General features: G+C 41.2%; 1 protein-coding gene and 1 long non-coding RNA gene across 2 annotated transcripts in view; both read right to left on the reverse strand.

Annotated features, from left to right (window-relative positions):
* Nucleotides 1-5,142: 5,142 nt before the first annotated feature.
* The window catches only part of LOC120570992 (zinc finger protein 271-like), a 41,691-nt gene continuing 25,118 nt past the window's right edge, over nucleotides 5,143-21,715 (reverse strand). Inside the window, exons 5-6 of the mRNA XM_039819675.1 lie at nucleotides 16,575-17,262; nucleotides 5,143-5,525 (exon numbers count right to left, since the gene is read on the reverse strand). Of these exons, the coding sequence (XP_039675609.1) occupies nucleotides 5,143-5,525; nucleotides 16,575-17,262 (1,071 nt within the window). The remainder of the gene's footprint in view (nucleotides 5,526-16,574; nucleotides 17,263-21,715) is intronic.
* LOC120571077 lies at nucleotides 6,068-10,777 on the reverse strand. Its single transcript, XR_005641167.1, has 3 exons — nucleotides 10,492-10,777; nucleotides 10,307-10,385; nucleotides 6,068-6,203 (listed from the first exon to the last, which is right to left on the reverse strand). It is a non-coding gene; the product is annotated as an uncharacterized LOC120571077 (long non-coding RNA).

Genomic DNA, 21,715 nt, shown 5'->3' on the forward strand with positions numbered 1-21,715 from the left:
AAACGTTCAATTGCCTACTTGACTCTGAATTGTGGTGGACTAGAAGTAGCCTAATAAGTAGGAGAAAATGAAAAATACCCAATTAAAATTGAATCAAAGTAGCCGACGGTAGGCTATAGTTACTTTCCACCGCTGATAAAATGTAATATTACGTGTAGCAACACTAAACATTAATTCTCGACATGTGTCAGTTGCTCGGTCACATTGCTGTCGCCACTGACAGGACCCAGACGTTGTCAGTTAGCGTCTGTTTCTGGCTCTGACCCCGGGGAACGGTGACGGGACAGCTCGCTTCAACCAAGGGGGGTAAGCTTCGCTTCTGAACGCGAACCTCCGATGGCGCCATTTTGTTGCTACAAAGGTATCACCTCTTGTTAGCATTCCACTGACCGCCATTTTTTTTTTACGTCACTTGACTGCGAATAACTTTACATCTGAAGAGTTTAAAGACTCTATTTGTCCGTTGTTTATTTCTAAAGAAACACGACAATGTATAAAAGGCTCCATTACCTTGTAGCTCACGTTATGGCTCCGTAGCAGACGCTTTTATAACAATAGGCTAACGATTGGGTCATAACCACGAGACTTACTGTCACACAGTAGAGGAATTACCGTATAGTACAGGAGAAGCTCACAGGCAGTTTCGACTTACGTTAGCTGTTTAGGTTTAATGACTAATGTTAACGAGCATGTTAGTGATCAGTAATTAGCCTGTGTCTATGTTATCTCCTTACATATACCTACGCTCTCCGTCTCTGTAAGATTGGGAATGATTGAGATTTCTCTCGGCACAGCTACCAGAAGACTTCACACTTTCAGACAGGTTGCTCACATCACATTTACGTTGTCTCTGTCAGTTGGAGGCTGCGCAGTAAAGGAAGAGATCACCGGAAAAGTGCTTCTAATAGCCTTCACTGGTCTCCATCCAGAGCAACGGGGTCTATTGGTCCATTTTATATATGTCAATGGCTTCAACGCAGCGTAAACAACTCCTGAAAATAATGTCCGTGTCGCAAATGTATCTCTGCAGTCATTTCAACCGCTGAATTGTAACGCGTTACTCCCATCACTGATGGACACTATGAATGCTTTTTTTCTTATCATCCTTTTATTTTTAATATCATTATATTACGGGGGGTGGGGAGTATTTGTTTATGGGACTGTGTTCGTTACCGGTTGCTCCTTGGTGACTTGATGTCGATGTCTGTCTCCACACGGTGCAGAACGCCTGATGAGGTTCTCAGGGTGCGAACTACGGGGGAGCTCGGCTCCCCTTAATAAGACATGGGCTCCCCTGAAAACGTGATTTGTGAAATTTTGGGGGGTCTCTAAAAATATTGACAATGTGTCATTTTGACGTGCAATTTCAGTTTTGTGTAATGTGATCATCGTGGATTATAATGTGTAAAACTGCAAAAATATAATTCATGCGTGATGGTGATTTAAACCCAATTCACTTCAATAAAGAAAACTGTACTATAGTATACATACTATATAGTATACTATACATGTTATTCTTGTTATGAGCATCAAGGCGTGGCGGCGCTGCGGTGCAAATCCAACTCATGTTTAGTAGGCTACATGTTAACTCAAAGATTCGTAGAAAAAATATAAACGTTGGAGGCCATTAATCGGTGCGCAAAGTCCTTGAAATCCATTCTGCAGTAAGCATCATATAGCCATGGCAAAAAGAAAACAAGGCAGTTTAATTAATTTTGGTTTAACTAAGAAACTGTGTAGCGATGACGTTAATACGACCAAATTCACCATTGCTGCAAGCCCTGTTAGCACACCCCCCACCCCCAAAAAAAAAAAAAAAAAAAAAAAAAAAATATAGGGGGGGGGGGGGGGAGGGGGGGCCCCCTCCCTCCCTTTTTTTTTTTTGGAAAATTAGAAGGCGCCCCCCAAAGGGCCGAAAAGCCCCGCATACATGGCTGTTGGTTAAGGATGGAAGCTTAGGGGCGTCGCTATGGTCTAATTGAACGGAGGAATTCTGGTATTCTTCTTATTGTTTATATATTTGTGGGTGGCTGTTTGCCCTATCTATTCCTGTCGATAAAGTATGATAGGGTAAATCCTGTATAGTGCATACACTTGTAGCTGTTATGTATCTTTGTAAGTCATTGTAAGTTGCAAGCGCCAACCCCCAACGTGGAAAAAAAGTGGGCTCCCCCGAAGGCCACGGTATAGTTCGAACACTGGAGGTTCTACATACTGTCTATGTGAGGTGAGGTAGCCTGGACATGTGGAGGAAAGGCCATCTCTCCCGTTAAGAAATCGTTCCGAACCTTTTTTTGAGGCGGTTCAGCCATGGCATGCCAGCCTACAGTTATCCTGACAGCCTGGCTTGCTGAGGAACTTAATTGAATTAAGTGCAGGAAGCATTTGGCTAGGAGAGGCAGGTGGGCGGAGGATTAAAATGCAGCGCTCTGATTGGCCGAAAGCTTTTCACTCCACTCCTCAGCGGCAGAATCAACGTCATAGATGTAGATTGCATAGAAACTGAAACCGGAGAAACGCGAGATGCAACAAAATGCGTACCTAAAGAGCAGTGAATCGTAGCGCGCGCATAGTGATGGTTCGACTAACTTTCCCCTAGGGTCCTTTGCACCATGATCTCGAAGCCCCCCAGAAGCTTTTTAACCTGGGGCGAACGTGGAGCGTGAAGCGTTATATCGCTGAATATCTTAGCGCAGAGGCTAATGGATCGGAAGTGTCTTCTTAACATTACCCTACTAATAATGCCCGAAATGATACCAAAGCGTTTTACAGTAGTACAAATAGGTTATGCTCTCATAAAACAATGGATTGAAAAGTTTGTAAGTACACCAGAAGTTTATGTAAAATAACACTTGCCTGCTGGCTTCTGCTCTTGCTGCTGCTGCTGCTGCTGCTGCTGTTACTACCGGGCAGTAAGAGTGCTTTACTCACAAATTACAAAACCGAAAGAGATGCAACAAAAATATGTATTAATTTAATGATTAAATAAGGTAATGTCTCCAAACTTACCTCAATTATTACTTGTCTCCTGCTAGTTATACTACAGCACTTACTTTAAAAAATAAGTTAAATTAATAAATATTTTTGTTGCATCTCTTTTCGGTGTTGTAATTTGTAGACGGCCCTAAGCACTCGTCTCACAGCAGCAACAACAACAGCAGAGAGCAGAAGCCAGCAGGCAAGTGTTATTTACATAACCTTCTGGTGTACTTACAAACTTTACAATCCATCGTTTTATGAGTGCATAACCTATATGTACTAGTGTAGACCTTTGGTCACTTTCGGCATTATTAGTGGGGTAATGTTAAGAGACACTTCGGATCCATTAGCCTCTGCGCTAAGCTATTCAGCGGCTAACGCTACTCTACGCTAACTCTCCCAATGTTAGACCCAGGTGAAAAAAGCTTCTGGGAGGGTGTTTGGCTCGAGATCATGGTGCAAAGGACCCTAGGGTGAAATTACTCCGAACCATCACTTTAAGGGTCAAAATGCGTGCAGAGTACGCAAAATGCGTACATGTTGGCAGGTCTGATATTAAGTAGCCATGCTGGGGGAGGAGCCGGTTTGTCTCCGGCAGCAGCTAAGTTTGCAAAGATTAGAAGCAAACTAGTAAACAGTTAGACTACAAACCGACAGCTTTTATTTTAGCTTGTTGGTAAAACACGGCTATTAGCAGAGTAGCATGCTGTAGCAGCAGCCGTTAGCTACCTTGTGTCGGATTGGCTCCGTGGAATGGATGAGCACACTGGAGGTTTGTTACAGAGGTGATGTAGCAGCATGTTTGCAGCTTAAAATGATCCCAAACTTTCTGTCGTTTTCTCTCGCCTGTCTCTCCCTTTTAGACCCTCGCTATTTTCGTCTTCCTTCATTTGTAATCTGGGCCGTCAGTCTTGTGTCCACAGAAGCGCCAACCTCTTGTGCGCTAGTAATAATCCTCCGTGCGGAAACACAGTGAGCCGTACAACCTTAATTACATTGATTTAACGAAGCTTTGAGGCAAAGAATTTTCCTTCGAGGATTTTTTGTAATCGAATTATTCGAGGAACCGTTTCAGCCCTACTTCTAATACAGCGTTTTGGGCGGTGTCAGTTGGACACATTCACACCCACAGTTACCTCATGTTCGTTACGACCTGAACTGGTGATATTTTTACTTCCAACAGTCCTCTCATCTTCCTTTCCTTAAGTACACCTAGGTTGTTGTGACCCAGACAATAACTACTAACGGACATGCTAGTCAACAGATGGTTTACTTCAAATGATTTCACTTTATTTCATCCTGGTGGGTACTCAGCATGTCCTGGTGTACCACACCGATCATATCAAACAATTGTATTTCTTTACTGTATTAGCTTTACCTAATTAATGGCATAGGAGACACTATACATGTCAAAAGACCGTAATAATTTTGGTGTCACTGATCATATTACCTTGGAACATAGCAATGCACAAGTGAGTTTTTATAGTTTTATACAGATCATAATATGTCCATCTCAGCTTTGCTTCAAAGAGAAAACTCCTCCGCTCCCTGACAGGAAACACCTTGCTAGGCTAACTTCCCTATGCTACCTCCCTCACATCTCCCTTGTTTAAACTAAAGATAGCTTTCAACCTGCACTTCCTGTCTCCCTGACAGAGAGAGAAAAGTCTCCTCTCAGAGACTGCTGGGCCTAAATTGTGCTTAAACATGATACACAAAATTAAAGCATGACCCCAATGAGTATTGAATAAACTCCCATATTGATACATGATTAATAGTGAATCTTGCTAAACATACGTTACTTAGAAAGAAGTGAATATATGTGTGGGCCCTATAAAATATCGGATGGTTACATTTGTCTGTTTTCTTGATTATATGACAGACATTACAAAACAATATCTAATAAAATATTTAAAATAAGAGTGTACTTTTTCCTACCACACAATATAATGTCTTCTATCTAGATGTTGATACATAAAGATTTTTGTTTGATACTTAAGAAGTTTTGCTTGGACTCTTAAAGGCACAAACATTATTCCATGTCACCAGTCTCAGGTTCAGAAGAGTCTCCAGTCTGGTCTTCAGTCTCTGGTTGTAAAAGTGAATGTGGATGTGAGTTCCTGGCTGGTTCTGGTCCTCCACAGTCCTCTCCTTAAAGAGCAGCTAAAAAGGTTTTTCTCCTGTGTGGATTCTCATGTGTTTTTGTAAATTTCCACTCTGTGTAAAAGATGTCTTACAGACTGAGCAGCTAAAAGGCTTCTCTCCTGTGTGAGTTCTCATGTGTTTCTTCAGGTGTCCACTTTCGGTGAAAGTTTTATCACACTCAGAGCAGCAGAAAGGTTTTTCTCCTGTGTGAGTTCTCATGTGCATCTTTAAAGCTCCACTGTGTGTAAATAATTTCTTACAGACTGAGCAGCTGAAAGGTTTTTCTCCAGAATGAGTCATCATGTGGTTCTTCAGGTGTCCACTTTCAGTAAAAGCTTTTCCACACTCAGAGCAGCTGAAAGGTTTTTCTCCTGTGTGGATTCTAATGTGTGACTGTAAATCTCCACTCTGTGTAAAAGATTTCGTACAGACTGAGCAACTGAAAGGCTTTTCTCCTGTGTGAGTTCTCATGTGTGACCGTAAATGTTCACTCTGTGTAAAAGATTTATTACAAACTGAGCAGCTGAAAGGTTTTTCTCCTGTGTGACTTTTAATGTGTCTCCTTAGATGTGACTTGCGGCCAAATCTTCTCCCACACTCAGAGCAGCTGAATGTTTTCTTACATCTTGAATCATGTTTCAGAGAGTTTGAAGCTGACTGAGGTTCTCTGGTCTCCTTCCAATCAGCACTGTCATCATTCTCAGGTTCAGAAGAGTCTTCAGTCTGGTCTTCAGTCTCTGGTTGTAAAAGTGGATGTGAGTTCCTGGGTGGTTCTGGTCCTCCACAGTCCTCTCCATCATCTTCTGTTTCCATGTGTTGAGTTTGTCTCTGATGAAGCTGTGAGGACTGAGCTTCCTCTTCATCATCTTCACTCTTCACAGGGACAGGAGTGAATGGGAACTTGGTGAAATCAGCCTCCTCCAGCCCTTGAAGCTGCTCTCCCTCCTGACTGCTCCACAGTTCCTCCTGTTCCTCTTTAATGTGTGGGGGGGGCTCTGGCTCCTGCTGGTCCACACTGAAGCTACACTCCTGCTGCTCCTCTTCACCAACAATCACTTCCAGAACATCTTGAGGTAAAGCTGAAACACAGTGTGAATAATTGTACAATTTAACATCTACAATTCCATTAGACATGGCAAATTCCTAAACTGAAAATTATTCAGCAACAATTTTAAGAAAACGGTTCTTCAAATTTAAGGATATGTTGATTTTGTTTGTCTTCATTGACCGTAGACTTAATATATCTGGGTTTTTGTTAGTAGTTAACAAGCTTCTGTTGTTAGTCCGAAGGAAGCGTAGCTCTAAGATGAAGCGCACGGTTCACCACAAACCTGTTGAAGTTTCTAAAGGCTGCTTTAGGCTGCATTCACACGTCCTGCATTGCTGCTTCGGAGTAGATTCAACACCAGGGCCGGTTCTAGCCTGCTATATTAGTAGGGCTGAACCATTAATTGCATTTGCAGTAATATCGCAATGTGTTAAAACGCGATTTCCTAATCGCAAAGGCTGCGATTTGGTCACATGACTCGTGAGAGCAAATCAGTCTGAACTCCGCAGAGAAAGCATCAATTTGGCATGCTAACGCTAGGCCGTACCTTGAGCTGATTTCTGTCATTCAAACAACTCCGAGTGGTAATTTCAAACTTTTACAGCCATTTTAATAAAATGAAGGGTTTTGTACGGTGGCCGGGAAGTGCAATGCAACATTACAAAGAATGAAACACTTTTACATTTTGGAAAACAAATTTACATTTTGGAAAACAAATTTACATTTTGGAAAACAAATTTACATTTTGGAAAACAAAATAACATTTTGGAAAACAAATTAACATTTTGGAAAACAAAATAACATTTTAGAAAACAAATTTACATTTTGGAAAACAAATTTACATTTTAGAAAACAAATTTACATTTTAGAAAACAAAATAACATTTTAGAAAACAAATTTACATTTTGGAAAAAAAAATAAAATTTAAAAAAAAAAATTAATTGTAAGAAAACAAAATAACATTTTCGTAAACAAATTTACATTTTAGAAAACAAATTTACATTTTGGAAAACAAAATAACATTTTAGAAAACAAATTTACATTTTCGAAACAAATTTACATTTTAGAAAACAAATTAACAAGATGCAAAACACTTTTACCAGCGTCGGAACAATTTTACAAATGACAGATTCTTCACGGAAAGGGAATGTACCACATACCGGAAGTGATGAGGTGTTGTTGGTGAGCGCGGCAATTTGTGTTGTTGTGAGTGAGTATATGGCGTGAATGAAGTTTGTGGTGACTTTACGTGTGGTCGGTGTTTGGAGTTTTTATATGACGCGGACCTGACGGAAACACAGGGAACGTATCGACAGCCGCGGCCGGATCGGGCTACAGGGGGGCAGCTGAGTCCGTCTGCAGCTGCAGGACCTGGAGCTCACTGCCCATTCCTGGGAGCCAAAACCGACACCACGCAGCTGGAGACCCAGGCGGCGATTGCTGGGCCCGCTGGAGGGAAGGGAAGCCCGGGAGAATCAGATCCAGGACTGAACGGGGCGGACTGTCACAGCCTGCTGAAGTTTAAATCACAGGTTTCCTAAAGGGAGTCTGGCGGGACTCGGACTGTGTGATCGACGAAACACCGACTTTAAAGTCTCGTTAAATAAAAAACATGCAGAAATAAATGAATCATTAGTGGGGGAGTGAGCCTGGACATTTCAGTCTGTTTAAACTTCACTTTGAAGCAGAACCTCTTAGTTCAGAAGGGTGAAGTTTCCGTTTGTACTCATATCTGTGAACTGATTATAATAAATATTCTTTGTATTAACACATTAATTAGTCTCTTTGTCTTTTGTTTAAAAAACTAGAACATCGCATGAGATTTTGACGATTTATAGTGATTTTATTTCCGTTAGACCTTTGCCTACATTGACGCTGATGCATTAAAGACGGCCCATAGACAGTATATAAGGCAGTGCCTCCCCTGTTCCAAGATGGCGGCTCTATTGACGCATTCGATCCATAACGCGTAACTGTCGAAGACCGACATGTATACAAAACCTCATCACTTCCGGTATGTGGTACATTCCCTTTCCGTGAAGAATCTGTCATTTGTAAATTTGTTTCGGGACTGGTAAAAGTGTTTTGCATCTTGTTAATTTGTTTTCGAAAATGTAAATTTGTTTTCTAAAATGTTATTTTGTTTTCCAAAATGTAAATTTGTTTTCTAAAATGTAAATTTGTTTTCGAAAATGTTATTTTGTTTTCGAAAATGTAAATTTGTTTTCTAAAATGTTATTTTGTTTTCCAAAATGTAAATTTGTTTTCTAAAATGTTATTTTGTTTTCCAAAATGTAAATTTGTTTTCTAAAATGTAAATTTGTTTTCTAAAATGTTATTTTGTTTTCCAAAATGTTATTTTGTTTTCCAAAATGTAAAAGTGTTTCATTCTTTGTAATGTTGCATTGCACTTCCCGGCCACCGTAGTTTTGTTCAGGTTCGAGTCAATACATGCAGTTAATGGATACAGGCACGGAAAACTGAAGGCTCTGTTGGCAACGATTAGCTCTGATTAGCGGCTAGCTTCAGTTAGCAGTTAGCTCCGTTATAAAGATATGGAGCGGAGGAGCTGCCACTGAGAGGGGTAACAACCACACTCTGATAAATGACGTTCGGGGAGCTTTCACAGCAGCGTGGCCGCGTTGTTTCAACGGTTTTATTAGTACAGTTAATCCCACGGCAAAAACTCCAGCAACTAACATAACGATAACCTCTCTGAGCAAGAGCAACGTTGACGGTGTCATGCACGCAACTTCACAAGGGGGAGGGGCTGGAGGCAGCTATATATATATATATATATATATATATATATATATATATATATATATATTATATATTATTATTTATTTATTTATTTTTTATTTTTGTGTAATATTTGTACTGGGCAGTACTTGAAGTTAGGCATTTGTTCAATAAGGCCATAAGGACATGGTTGTGTGCAAACAGAACAGAGCCATTTGTTTATTTTTATGATTTCATCTTGCTTGTATGCTGCACAGTTTACATTACAGCAGAGGTGTACAACTGAATGTTGACTCAGAGTTCAATGTTCCTACACTAGTTCAATTAGTATTTTGTATATGTCTTTGAATTGTTTTTACTTGAATACTTACATTTTAAAGAAAATAAATAAGAGCTGTTTTCATTCAACATTGTGCCCATTATTATCATCAGAGATTAAGTAACTCGGACTTTTAAAAAAACACATTTTTCAAAATCGCCAAAAATATCGAGATGTTATTTTTTGTCCATATCGCCCACCCCTAATGAATGGACAGATTGGATAACATGGGGGCCGAAAGGAAAACAGCGCCGCCTCATGGTGCTTCACGGCTATTCATGACGCAAAGGAACAGGAGCACTTCATATTCAACAAGAATGTCATCAGCTGGCCAACATTTACTACCTTACATGTGCTTATACTGTATACAAGGACAGTGAGACGACTACGTTTACATGCACACTTATATTACACTATAATTCTGAATATGACAATATTATACATTTGATACACGTATACACACATAACTTCTATATACATGTATACACACATAGCTTCTATATACATGTATACACACACAGCTTCTATATACATGTATACACTCATAGCTTCTATATACATGTATACACACACAGCTTCTATATACATGTATACACACACAGCTTCTATATACATGTATACACACACAGCTTCTATATACATGTATACACACACAGCTTCTATATACATGTATACACTCATAGCTTCTATATACATGTATACACTCATAGCTTCTATATACATGTATACACACATAGCTTCTATATCCATGTATACACACACAGCTTCTATATACATGTATACACACATAGCTTCTATATACATGTATACACCCACACAGCTTCTATATACATGTATATACACATAGCTTCTATATACATGTATACACACATAGCTTCTATATACATGTATACACACATAACTTCTATATACATGTATACACACATAGCTTCTATATACATGTATACACACACAGCTTCTATATACATGTATACACCCACACAGCTTCTATATACATGTATATACACATAGCTTCTATATCCATGTATAGACACATAGCTTGTATATATATTTCAGATGTAAACGTGTCCCACCTGTCCCCTGGTCCGCTGACAGCTTCCTCTCAGACTTCATGTTAAAGTTCCTCGCGGCTCTGCTCCTCTTCTCCCCGACCTGTTTCAGGAAATACAACAACACGTTAGCTTAGCAGGAGCTAGCTGCTAGCGGCTAACCTTAGCTTTAGCACCGACTCCCTGCGACATTAAAATAGAAAACAAACCTGCTCGGTGTAGCTTCGTTTCAGCTTTTAAAACCACATCCAGCAGTTTGGGACCTTTCTTTGTTCTTAAGAAACTAAACACTGACGCCTTTTGCTCCGCCGTCTTTACCACGATGTGACACACAAACAGTAAACGTTAGTTCCGGGGACGGACGGTATTACGGGTCGTACCAACAACTTCCGGTCAGATGTTTGTTTACTAACCGAGGGTTTCTTCTGTTGCCTAGACTCAGGTTTGACTATAAAATAAAGAAACACGGGCGTCCAATGCCGGTACTGACACTCGCTTTATTCAACCACAACACAGGCAATACAACACTGTATCCACTTCCGCTTTTCCCCTTCACAATAAAAGCTTTATGGTTTACTGTAACTTCCTCTTAACCCTCCTGTTGTCCTCGGGTCAAATTTGACCCGTTTTCAAAGTTTCTCTATCAGAAATATAGGTTACTTAAAACCAAATTGTCTAAAAATTACATGGATGGTTCCATACAACGCTTTTTGCAACTAAAATGAAGGATTGGATTATTACTCTCATTGAATTGTGGGGTTTTTATTCAACTTTATAGCATTTGAAAAGAAATTAAAATGGTTTCAAAACAGTTTCCTGATTAAATGTTGACATATACCAGTCTGTGATCCACTCCACATCCTCTGATTTTAATTGTTAGTCAAATTAATTAATAATTTGTGTTTTTTTAACTCAGAAAGTAGGTATAAGTTAATACTAATGATGTTTATTGACCACGAATTCCAGAAATTAGTGTAACACTAGTGATAATAGGTTGGAATGAAGTTGGCTAAGAAGATGTAACACAGAATGGGGAGATAATGTATATTTTACAGACAAAACAAAAGGAGGACAACACAAGGGTTAACCTTCAACTGAATTAAAATACCTTACACTTAAACAAATAATGTTACAGCTGTAACGCTGCTAGAATCAGATATCTAGTTAAAATATCATTAACAGAATAAAGACATGAACATATTATTTCATTTAGGAAATGATGGAATAGTAACTTGATCCATTGATTGATTTTGACGGTGTTTTCTGCTACAGGGTTGTGTGGTTGCATATTGAGAAACGGCAGATTGACAACACTTTGATAATTGTAATTAAATATGTAAAAGCAAAGATCCTCTAAACCAGGTGTCGATTTGACGCATTTTCAAAGTGTCTACATCAGAAATTTGGGTTTCTTTTCAAGAAAATTTTCCCAAAAATAACACAGATGGTTCCATAAAATGCTCTTTGCAAGTAAAGTTAAGGATCAGGAATTTTGGTTGTTATATTAAAATCTTTTAAAGCATTTAGAAAAAAATGAAATAGTTTTAAAACCATATCGTGACTAAACTTTGACAGTCTGTGATTATCCACTAAATTGTAACTATTTGTCAAAATAATTCATAATTTCAGCTTTTTTTAACTCAAAAATTAGTTATAATTTCATATAATTGAGGTTTATTGATTATGAATTCCAAAAATAAGTGTAAAACTAATAGTAATAAGTTGATGTTAGTGGTGAATCCGGTGGGAGTGGAAAAAAAGTGTCTAAAAAAGGGTTCATTTTTTTGTTTTTACCTGGGAGGACAAGTTCCATGAGCGACGGGAAGCCAACACAAGGGTTAAATAGTAAAATATAACAATCAAGATAAATAAACACGATGAGGTGGCACTATATACATATTGTTATTGCACTTCCAGTTTGGGGGTTTATTGCACACAAGACTTTATAGAGGATTCCAACTTCTCCCGTTGGAATCAACACATTCAGGACGTCCCGCTAGTCTCCTGAAGAGGCGTGGCCGTGGCGGAGCCCAAAGGACACAGAGACAGGAAATTACTCTGGGTTGGGGCGTCTCGGGTTGTAAACCGTCTCTGGTAAAAAGTAAAAAGTCGCACAATCATCACAGCTGCATTCTGGGATAGAAGAAATAACCTTCTGGGTTGTTTGCATTTGGCTCTGCTAAATAGTCTCAGGAAGGAACTTGTTTTGGCGGAACATTTGCACCCCACAAAAGAAAACGCCACATACAATATCAAATGAAGGTAACTGTTGACACAACACAGTAACGTGAGCTATTTAAATTAGCTGATACATGGTTAAACCTCATTGGCTCTTTACCTAACTCCACAGAGAGCCAGCTGCTGAATGAGTCAAATTAACTTCATGCTTCATCCACACAAAGCACGTTGCCATCGCCCTGAGTGACCGCTTCATTCAGCTCGTTTTCTGTGAACAATGTGGCGAGGGGGGAACGTTAAGGCGGAGTTAGCAAGCTAACGTTAGCCAACTAACACCACCTGGCTGGCTGGTTCCGCTGTGCTTTTATGCTGCATCGGTTACAGAGAATGAGCTGAACAGCGGGCTGGGTCTAACGTTAGCGGTCCACTGATGTACTCAGGCATGCAGAGGTCACGGGTATAAAAGGTGAGAAGGATGCGGCGGACCCCTAACTATCTAGGCCCTAGATGGTCAGGGGGATCTGGGGGTATGCTCCCCCGGAAGAAAAGTTTGTACATTTTAAAGTTTAACGCATCAATCTGGTGAACTTTGAGAGCCAAATAAAGAGGCTAGATCTATGTAGAATCTGTGCTCTTGTAAACAATGTTGTGTTCTTGTAAGCGATTTAACCATAAACACATTTTTTGTATAGTATACATTTGAGTCATCAAAAGGATAAGTTTTGCACACTAAATTTGGATATTTCATTTTATAAATACTTATTATATATACAGTAGAGCATCCAAAACGTTAGCAAGAGTTTGCATGCCTGCCCACTGCTGCTAGGTGTAACATTAGCGATCCGCTGATGCCGCTGGGTTAGCAGTCCCCTGACCCACTACTGCTGGGTCTAATGTTAGCAGTCCGCTGACCCACTACTGCTAGGTCTAATGTTAGCGATCCGCTGACCCACTACTGCTGGGTCTAATGTTAGCGATCCCCTGACCCACTACTGCTGGGTCTAATGTTAGCGGTCCCCTGACCCACTACTGCTGGGTCTAATGTTAGCAGTCCGCTGACCCACTACTGCTAGGTCTAATGTTAGCGGTCCGCTGACCCACTACTGCTGGGTCTAATGTTAGCGATCCCCTGACCCACTACTGCTGGGTCTAATGTTAACGGTCCCCTGACCCACTACTGCTGGGTCTAATGTTAGCGGTCCGCTGACCCATCCCCTGACCCACTACTGCTGGGTCTAATGTTAGCAGTCCGCTGACCTACTACTGCTGGGTCTAATGTTAGCAGTCCGCTGACCCACTACTGCTGGGTCTAATGTTAGCGGTCCGCTGACCCATCCCCAACACTACTGCTGACCCACTACTGCTGGGTCTAATGTTAGCGGTCCCCTGACCCACTACTGCTGGGTCTAATGTTAGCGGTCCGCTGACCCACTACTGCTGGGTCTAATGTTAGCAGTCCGCTGACCTCTACTACCGTTGACCCATCTCCTTACCCCCCCACTACTGCTGGGTCTAACGTTAGCGGTCCCCTGACCCACTACTGCTGGGTCTAACGTTAAGGGTCCGCTGACCCACTACTGCTGGGTCTAACGTTAGCGGTCCCCTGACCCACTACTGCTGGGTCTAATGTTAGCGATCCCCTGACCCACTACTGCTGGGTCTAATGTTAGCAGTCCGCTGACCCACTACTGCTGGGTCTAATGTTAGCGGTCCGCTGACCCACTACTGCTGGGTCTAATGTTAGCGGTCCGCTGACCCATCCCCTGACCCACTACTGCTGGGTCTAATGTTAGCAGTCCGCTGACCTACTACTGCTGGGTCTAATGTTAGCGGTCCGCTGACCCACTACTGCTGGGTCTAATGTTAGCAGTCCGCTGACCTACTACTGCTGGGTCTAATGTTAGCGGTCCGCTGACCCACTACTGCTGGGTCTAATGTTAGCAGTCCGCTGACCTACTACTGCTGGGTCTAATGTTAGCAGTCCGCTGACCTACTACTGCTGGGTCTAATGTTAGCGGTCCGCTGACCTACTACTGCTGGGTCTAATGTTAGCGGTCCGCTGACCCATCCCCTGACCCACTACTGCTGACCCACTACTGCTGGGTCTAACGTTAGCGGTCCCCTGACCCACTACTGCTGGGTCTAACGTTAGCGGTCCCCTGACCCACTACTGCTGGGTCTAACGTTAAGGGTCCGCTGACCCACTACTGCTGGGTCTAATGTTAGCGGTCCCCTGACCCACTACTCCTGGGTCTAACGTTAAGGGTCCGCTGACCCACTACTGCTGGGTCTAACGTTAGCGATCCCCTGACCCACTACTGCTGGGTCTAACGTTAGCGATCCCCTGACCCACTACTGCTGGGTCTAACGTTAGCGGTCCCCTGACCCACTACTGCTGGGTCCAACGTTAAGGGTCCGCTGACCCACTACTGCTGGGTCTAACGTTAGCGGTCCCCTGACCCACTACTGCTGGGTCTAACGTTAGCGATCCCCTGACCCACTACTGCTGGGTCTAACGTTAAGGGTCCGCTGACCCACTACTGCTGGGTCTAACGTTAGCGATCCCCTGACCCACTACTGTTGGGTCTAACGTTAGCGATCCCCTGACCCACTACTGCTGGGTCTAACGTTAAGGGTCCGCTGACCCACTACTGCTGGGTCTAACGTTAGCGATCCCCTGACCCACTACTGTTGGGTCTAACGTTAGCGATCCCCTGACCCACTGCTGCTGGGTCTAACGTTAAGGGTCCGCTGACCCACTGCTGCTGGGTCTAACTAATCCTCCACATTCCCTCCGAGAACGTCTCCTGAGCTCGCCTCCCAGCGAGCTTCGACACTTTACGGCCCCACTGATGCGTATTGTCACCGTGTCAACTAACAACAATCGCCATTTTGTTGTGTACCCATCAAATGACCACAGCAAACAGTCCAATAGACCTTTTTCACAGCAGACATGTTGACATGTCATAGTAGGAAAAGCACAGGTGTATTCAAAACCATTACTGATGGCTGCATTCCACTTAGGAGAGGTCCTGGTATTGTGCATGCTGACTCACTGAAATATCTTACTGGGACACTTGATGGAATTGAGCCATCGTTAAGGTTATCAATTTCAGCTGTGCTTTTCCTACTATGTCAAAATGTCTGCTGTGAAAAAGGTCCACGGCCTTTCTATCCATTTTGTTTCTATGCGAGGACACCGTGAAGACTCCAGAGACTGTTGATATTCACTCCATGCAGATTTATTTGATAAATTTTAACAAAAACAAACCGGGCTGCCTCAGACACTGACCACCGGTGATAGTCGAATAGACAACTAAATCTAAGTTTCATAGGACTCTCTTCTTATACAGCGTTTTGGGCGGTGTCAGTTGGACACATTCAGTACCTCATGTTTGTTACATCTTTAGATGGACCTGAACTGGTGATATTTTTACTTCTAACAGTCCTCATCTTCCTTTTCTTAAGTACACCTAGGTCGTTGTGACCCAGACAATAACTACTAACGTACATGCTAGTCAACAGATGGTTTACTTCAAATGATTTCACTTTATTTCATCCTGGAGGGTACTCAGCATGTCCTGGTGTACCATACCGGTCATATCAAACCATTATATTTCTTTACTTTATTTGCTTTACCATGGCCTAATTAGTGCCATAGGAGACACTATACGTGTCAAAAGACCTTAATAATTGTTTCTATGTCACCAGTCTCAGGTTCAGAAGAGTCTCCAGTCTGGTCTTCAGTCTCTGGTTGTAAAAGTGGATGTGGATGCGAGTTCCTGGCTGGTTCTGGTCCTCCACAGTCCTCTCCATCAACTTCTGTTTCCATCGGACCAACACATTTATGTGTTTTGACATCAGAAGGCAAGGCAAATCTTTTGTTACAAACACTGCAGCTGAATCTTTTCTCTCCTGCATGAATTGCCATGTGTGCCCATAAACCTCCTCTGTTTAGAAAAAAATTTTAAAAAAAAAAAAAAAAAAAAATTTTTTTTTTTTTTTTTTTTTTTTTTTTTTATCCCTAAATTTTTTTTTTTTTTTTATATTTTTTTTAAAATATAACCCTCAAATTTGTTTTTTTGTTGTGTGTTTCTCATGTGTTTCTGTAAACTTCCACTCTGTGTGAAAGATTTCTTACAAACTGAGCAGCTGAAAGGTTTTTCTCCTGTGTGGGTTATCATGTGTTTCTGTAAACTTCCACTCTGTGTGAAAGATGAATTACAAACTGAGCAGCTGAAAGGTTTTTCTCCTGTGTGGATTCTCATGTGTTTCCGTAAATCTCCACTCTGTGTAAAAGATTTCCTACACACGGAGCAGCTAAAAGGTTTTTCTCCTGTGTGAGATATTATGTGTATCTTCAAATGTGACTTGCGGCCAAATCTTTTCCCACACTCCGAGCAGCTGAATGGTTTCTTACATCTTGAATCATGTTTCAGAGAGTTTAAAGCTGACTGAGGTTCTCTGGTCTCCTTCCAATCAGCACTGTCATCAGTCTCAGGATCAGAAGAGTCTCCAGTCTGGTCTTCAGTCTCTGGTTGTAAAAGTGGATGCGAGTTCCTGGCTGGTTCTGGTCCTCCACAGTCCTCTCCATCAGCTTCTGTTTCCATGTGTTGAGTTTGTCTCTGATGAAGCTGTGAGGACTGAGCATATTCTTCATCATCTTCACTCTTCACAGAGACAGGAGTGAATGGAAACTTGGTGATATCAGCCTCCTCCAGCCCTTGAAGCTGCTCTCCCTCCTGACTGCTCCACAGTTCCTCCTGTTCCTCTTTAATGTGTGGGGGGGGCTCTGGCTCCTGCTGGTCCACACTGGAGCTACACTCCTGCTGCTCAGAGGGAACCTCTTCTTTAACCACCAACAGCTGCTCAACATCTGCAGGAAACACAAAGAGAGAAATGTTGTGAAACTGTATCTTATCACTTTGACTGTGATTGTTATAAAGAAATACTGGTTGTTCAGTCAGTTACTTAGGTTATATCAACACTACTAGTCTTCCTTTTCAGTCTTGGAAAACTGTTGGAAAGGCTGTTGACTGACATATTAGGGCCCTCTTGTGGTGAAATAATCAACTGTGCAAAGTGGTGCAGTCGGTAACTAAAGTGACTATATGTAACTTTTTAGTGTTTCTGTCATTTTTCATAAGATCTTAAATGAGCTGTAACAGCAAAGGAGACAAACAGTGAAAATAATGCTATTTTTAGTAGGGTTGCACAATATAGACAAAATGTGATATTGCGATATTGATTATGAATTGAATTATTCAATATCAATATCAGACCTGCCAACCGTGAAAAACTTTTTTGAGTAGCAACTTACTGATTTATTGTCGAAGTTCTGGTTCATGAACACGGCAGCACGCACACGGAATAAACGTGCCATTAAATGTCAAATCTGTAAACATTTTAAACCCTAGAAAATAATTATGTTCAAGTAGGCTACTTGAATTAAATAAAACATTTTATTTAAATTATCGGTCATATTTAATACAATTAATTGGATCATAATATAATTCAATAAAATATATTACACTGCATAATGAGCACTTTTACTTTTGGTACTTTAAGTATATTTTGATAATACTTTTGTACTATTACATAGGGAAGATGTTGAATGCAGGACTTGTAACTGACAATCATTTGTAACTCTACAACACAGTTTTTTCTACTTTTACTGCAATACATGATCTGAGTAACAGTCTTCCACCTCTGGAAATCACCAACAACAGTCGTGCATGAATACCTGCAGCAGAGTTTAACACTGAAAACACACAGCTCAGTTCATCGTTTCCTTGCAGCTCTGCTACAGTAGCAGCTAACCGCTAACGTTACCTGCCGGTCACATGGTCTCTAAACAGTCCGCTCACAGTGAAGTCCTGCACGGATCAACAGGTGTTAGAGTCCGGCTGGTCGCTCTGTTTGTTACGAACACCGAGCAGATTGATGCGCCCACAGAGCCAATCTCTGCAGATGTTACCGCTCGGTGTCTGGCTAGCTAATAAGCCGTTAGCCTGTTAGCTTGAGCTTTGAAGGCGCCTAGCGGCCAGCCAAAGTCCGACAGACACCGACACATTCCGCACATCCTCCGCTCAGTTTAACCGCTAACCCCCCGGTACCGGTCAGAGAGGAGTGTTTCCTCGGTCAGTTTTAAACAACATTAGTAACAGTTCATTTTGTTACGGTATGAACTTAATCCTAGGAAAGGCAAAACATATATAAAGACCTTTGTAACGAAATCCAAGACTTTATAAATGCAAGGCTTTATTAATAATAATATAAATAATATTTCTCCAAAGTTGACAGGTGTGTTACGTAAATTAATTCATTTCACAATTTCACCTTTCTACATCAAATTAGTTTACCTTTGCAAGCATTACATTACATTACATGTCATTTAGCTGACGCTTTTATCCAAAGCGACTTACAATTGCTACATATGTCAGAGGTCGCACTCCTCTGGAGCAACTAGGGGTTAAGTGTCTTGCTCAGGGACACATTGGTTGATGTATCGCAGTGGGAATCGAAGCCTGGTCTCCCACACCAAAGGCACATGTCATAACCACTGCGCCATCACCACCACCGTCTGTTATATCTGTAAAACGTTCAGTATTGTGTCCGGTTGGACTCTGTTACGTTATGCACTGCAGGTGACAAGTTACTGTGCCTTTAGGGCTTACAGCAGTGTTTTACGGCAAGGGTCGTAAAAGTAAGGTTGGCGGCAGTTCAGTAAACGAAACATGAACGGAGCTACACGGTGCGGTTATTGAGTCCTACACAAACATAATACCGTCCTCCCTTGGGGAAACCAACCAAACTAAACGGGAATGAGAGAGGAATGAATAACACTTGCATTTGATGCTTTCGTTTTACTATCAGTTGCCGATATCCCATGGATGTATTAGCGATATCCCCGCTTGACATTAGAGGAAGGGACCCAACGGTGTGATTGGTCGAGCATTTCCAGCATGCTCGTGGCCGCTACCTGTTTTAGCTGCCTACTATCATCAAGAGTTAGACTGAGACGGCTACTGCACGTCAACGAGTGAACTCAAAGCAGTTTAAAGTGACAAATCATATCACCGTATTTTGATGTCAAAATGCGTGTCTACTACGCAAAATGCGTACAGGTTGGCAGGTGTGCAATATTAATTTAATTAATTAACTAACTAATGTGTAAAATTACAAAAAATATGGGAAAAGGCATCAAAATAGATTCATAACAAATTAAAACAAGTTTTCTTACAACACAAGGTTTATTTCAACTGCCAGTTATATTGGACTGGTACAACATGAATAAATAAATAAATAACACCGGAAAAGCTTGTGTTAGCGTATCCAGCCAGGTGAAAGGTAGCAGAAGATTTATTTTTATAGGCTAGGTGTAGTTGTATTTTAATGTTATTTTAGAAGTTATCTGCTGTAGTTATGGCTGATACTGGAGCAGGACCATCACAGAAAAGGACATTAAATGAAGAACAACTAAAAGCTAAAAGGGAAAGTGACGAGAGGCGAAAACGCGAGTCAACTTCGGTGGGGCTTTCAACAGTTTGTCTTTCATTGTGTTTGGGTGAGACTTTTGTTGATGCAGAGCTAATCTAATGTAACCATGTTCCTTAAGGCGAGACACTACAGGTGAATAGGGTACAATTTTAAAATAAAAGCTATCACCATGAAACTTCCTAAGTTGATTACTTACACAAGTATATAAAAAATGTATTACAAGTTTTTGAAATTTTTATGTTTAATTATGCAAATTATGCATGATCTCATTAAATATGCGCAATTTTGCATATATTTCCAGTAGATAGATCTGAACATATGATAAAGCCAGGTGCACAATTCGTTTTTCATTTAGTTTACACACAAGATGAAAACAAAATTACAGAGGGATTTCAGGATATCTGCTTTCATTACCGAGGAAATGAAAATATACTGTCCATAGCCTTAAAAAATAGATTTTCGCCATTTCTTTTAATTAAAATGTGACATAAATCAGGCCAGGAACGATTTATTAACAAATCTCTCTGTAAATATCTTCAGAATACTGCTAAGTGTATAACTAGAAAGTTTGGTGTATATAGGTGCTAGATAGGCTGAGATGTTTATACCGGAAAATGACAAAAAAAATAATTTTGAGAAATCAGCATTTTAAGATTTAAATAGGGGAATTTCATACATTTCTATTGGAAAACATTGCTCAAAAACAGAATAAATGCTCAGGCCCTTAGTAATAATAAGATAGAATATTTCAAGCTCATGAAAACTGATTATTTAATAACATGGCAGGCATATAAGGCCTACAAGTGCAGTAAATCAAGTAATTTACATTAGCGTATCGTGTACAAAGTTGCCGACAAAACCCACGCTAGACAGAAAAACTTGTATGGACACAGAACAAGACCAACAGAAGCTGTCACAGCTTTCTAAATTCTAATTGTCCATTCCAGCACCATATGTAGGTCCCTCTGACATCACTTGCTGGTGCCTTTTCACTTGCAGACTGAATGGCGTTTGCTTTGGACACCCTGAGCAGGTCTGCCTGCTTGATGGTGTTCACTGTAATAAGTGTGCTCTCCAGCCATAGGTTTGCCATCACATTAAGCATAGCTGAGGCACCCTCATTAAAAGAGGAGATGGCCATGCTTGCCACTGCCTCAACCCTGCTCTTGCCTACAAAAACTGTTTCTGGGCAGCAGGCCCATATCACCGAATTGCCACCATGCTGCATTCTTTGCAGCAAGCTGTTGCTTGACATGCGGTGACAGATAAGGAGAAGTTTCTGGCCCACTTGTGGGATAGGTAATTTGCAGCATGTCGTGTGTGGCTTTCGGGGGTCTCACCTTTGTCTTCTGCTCTCCGATACCAACACCAAGATGGATTGCACCTAGTATGCAATGGTGTTTCATCTGTTGACATGCAGTGGAGAAGACCTGCCCATATCTCTGCTTTCATTGTATTCAGTGACCCCTGGTTATTCAAAATTGCCCCCTGTAATAATTTTGCAGTGTTTTGCATTTCTTTGCGGTCATTTTCTCCAAACCCTTGCCTCCCAATTTGCGCTCGGCACTAAATTTTCTAAGCGCTGTGCCCATTCGCTTGTGAGCATGGTTAATACACTCCAGCTTTATAATTTCATGCCCAGGGTATGGGTTCAGTGACAGTACTTCCTTAAAAGCAGAGCTAGCCCCATCTGAGAGCATCTCAGTGTACCGCAGCTGGTGGCGACTGACTGATCTGGCCCACATCCTCTTTGCT

The sequence above is a fragment of the Perca fluviatilis genome, chromosome 13 (genome assembly GCF_010015445.1).
Source record: "Perca fluviatilis chromosome 13, GENO_Pfluv_1.0, whole genome shotgun sequence".
Classification (NCBI taxonomy): domain Eukaryota; kingdom Metazoa; phylum Chordata; class Actinopteri; order Perciformes; family Percidae; genus Perca; species Perca fluviatilis.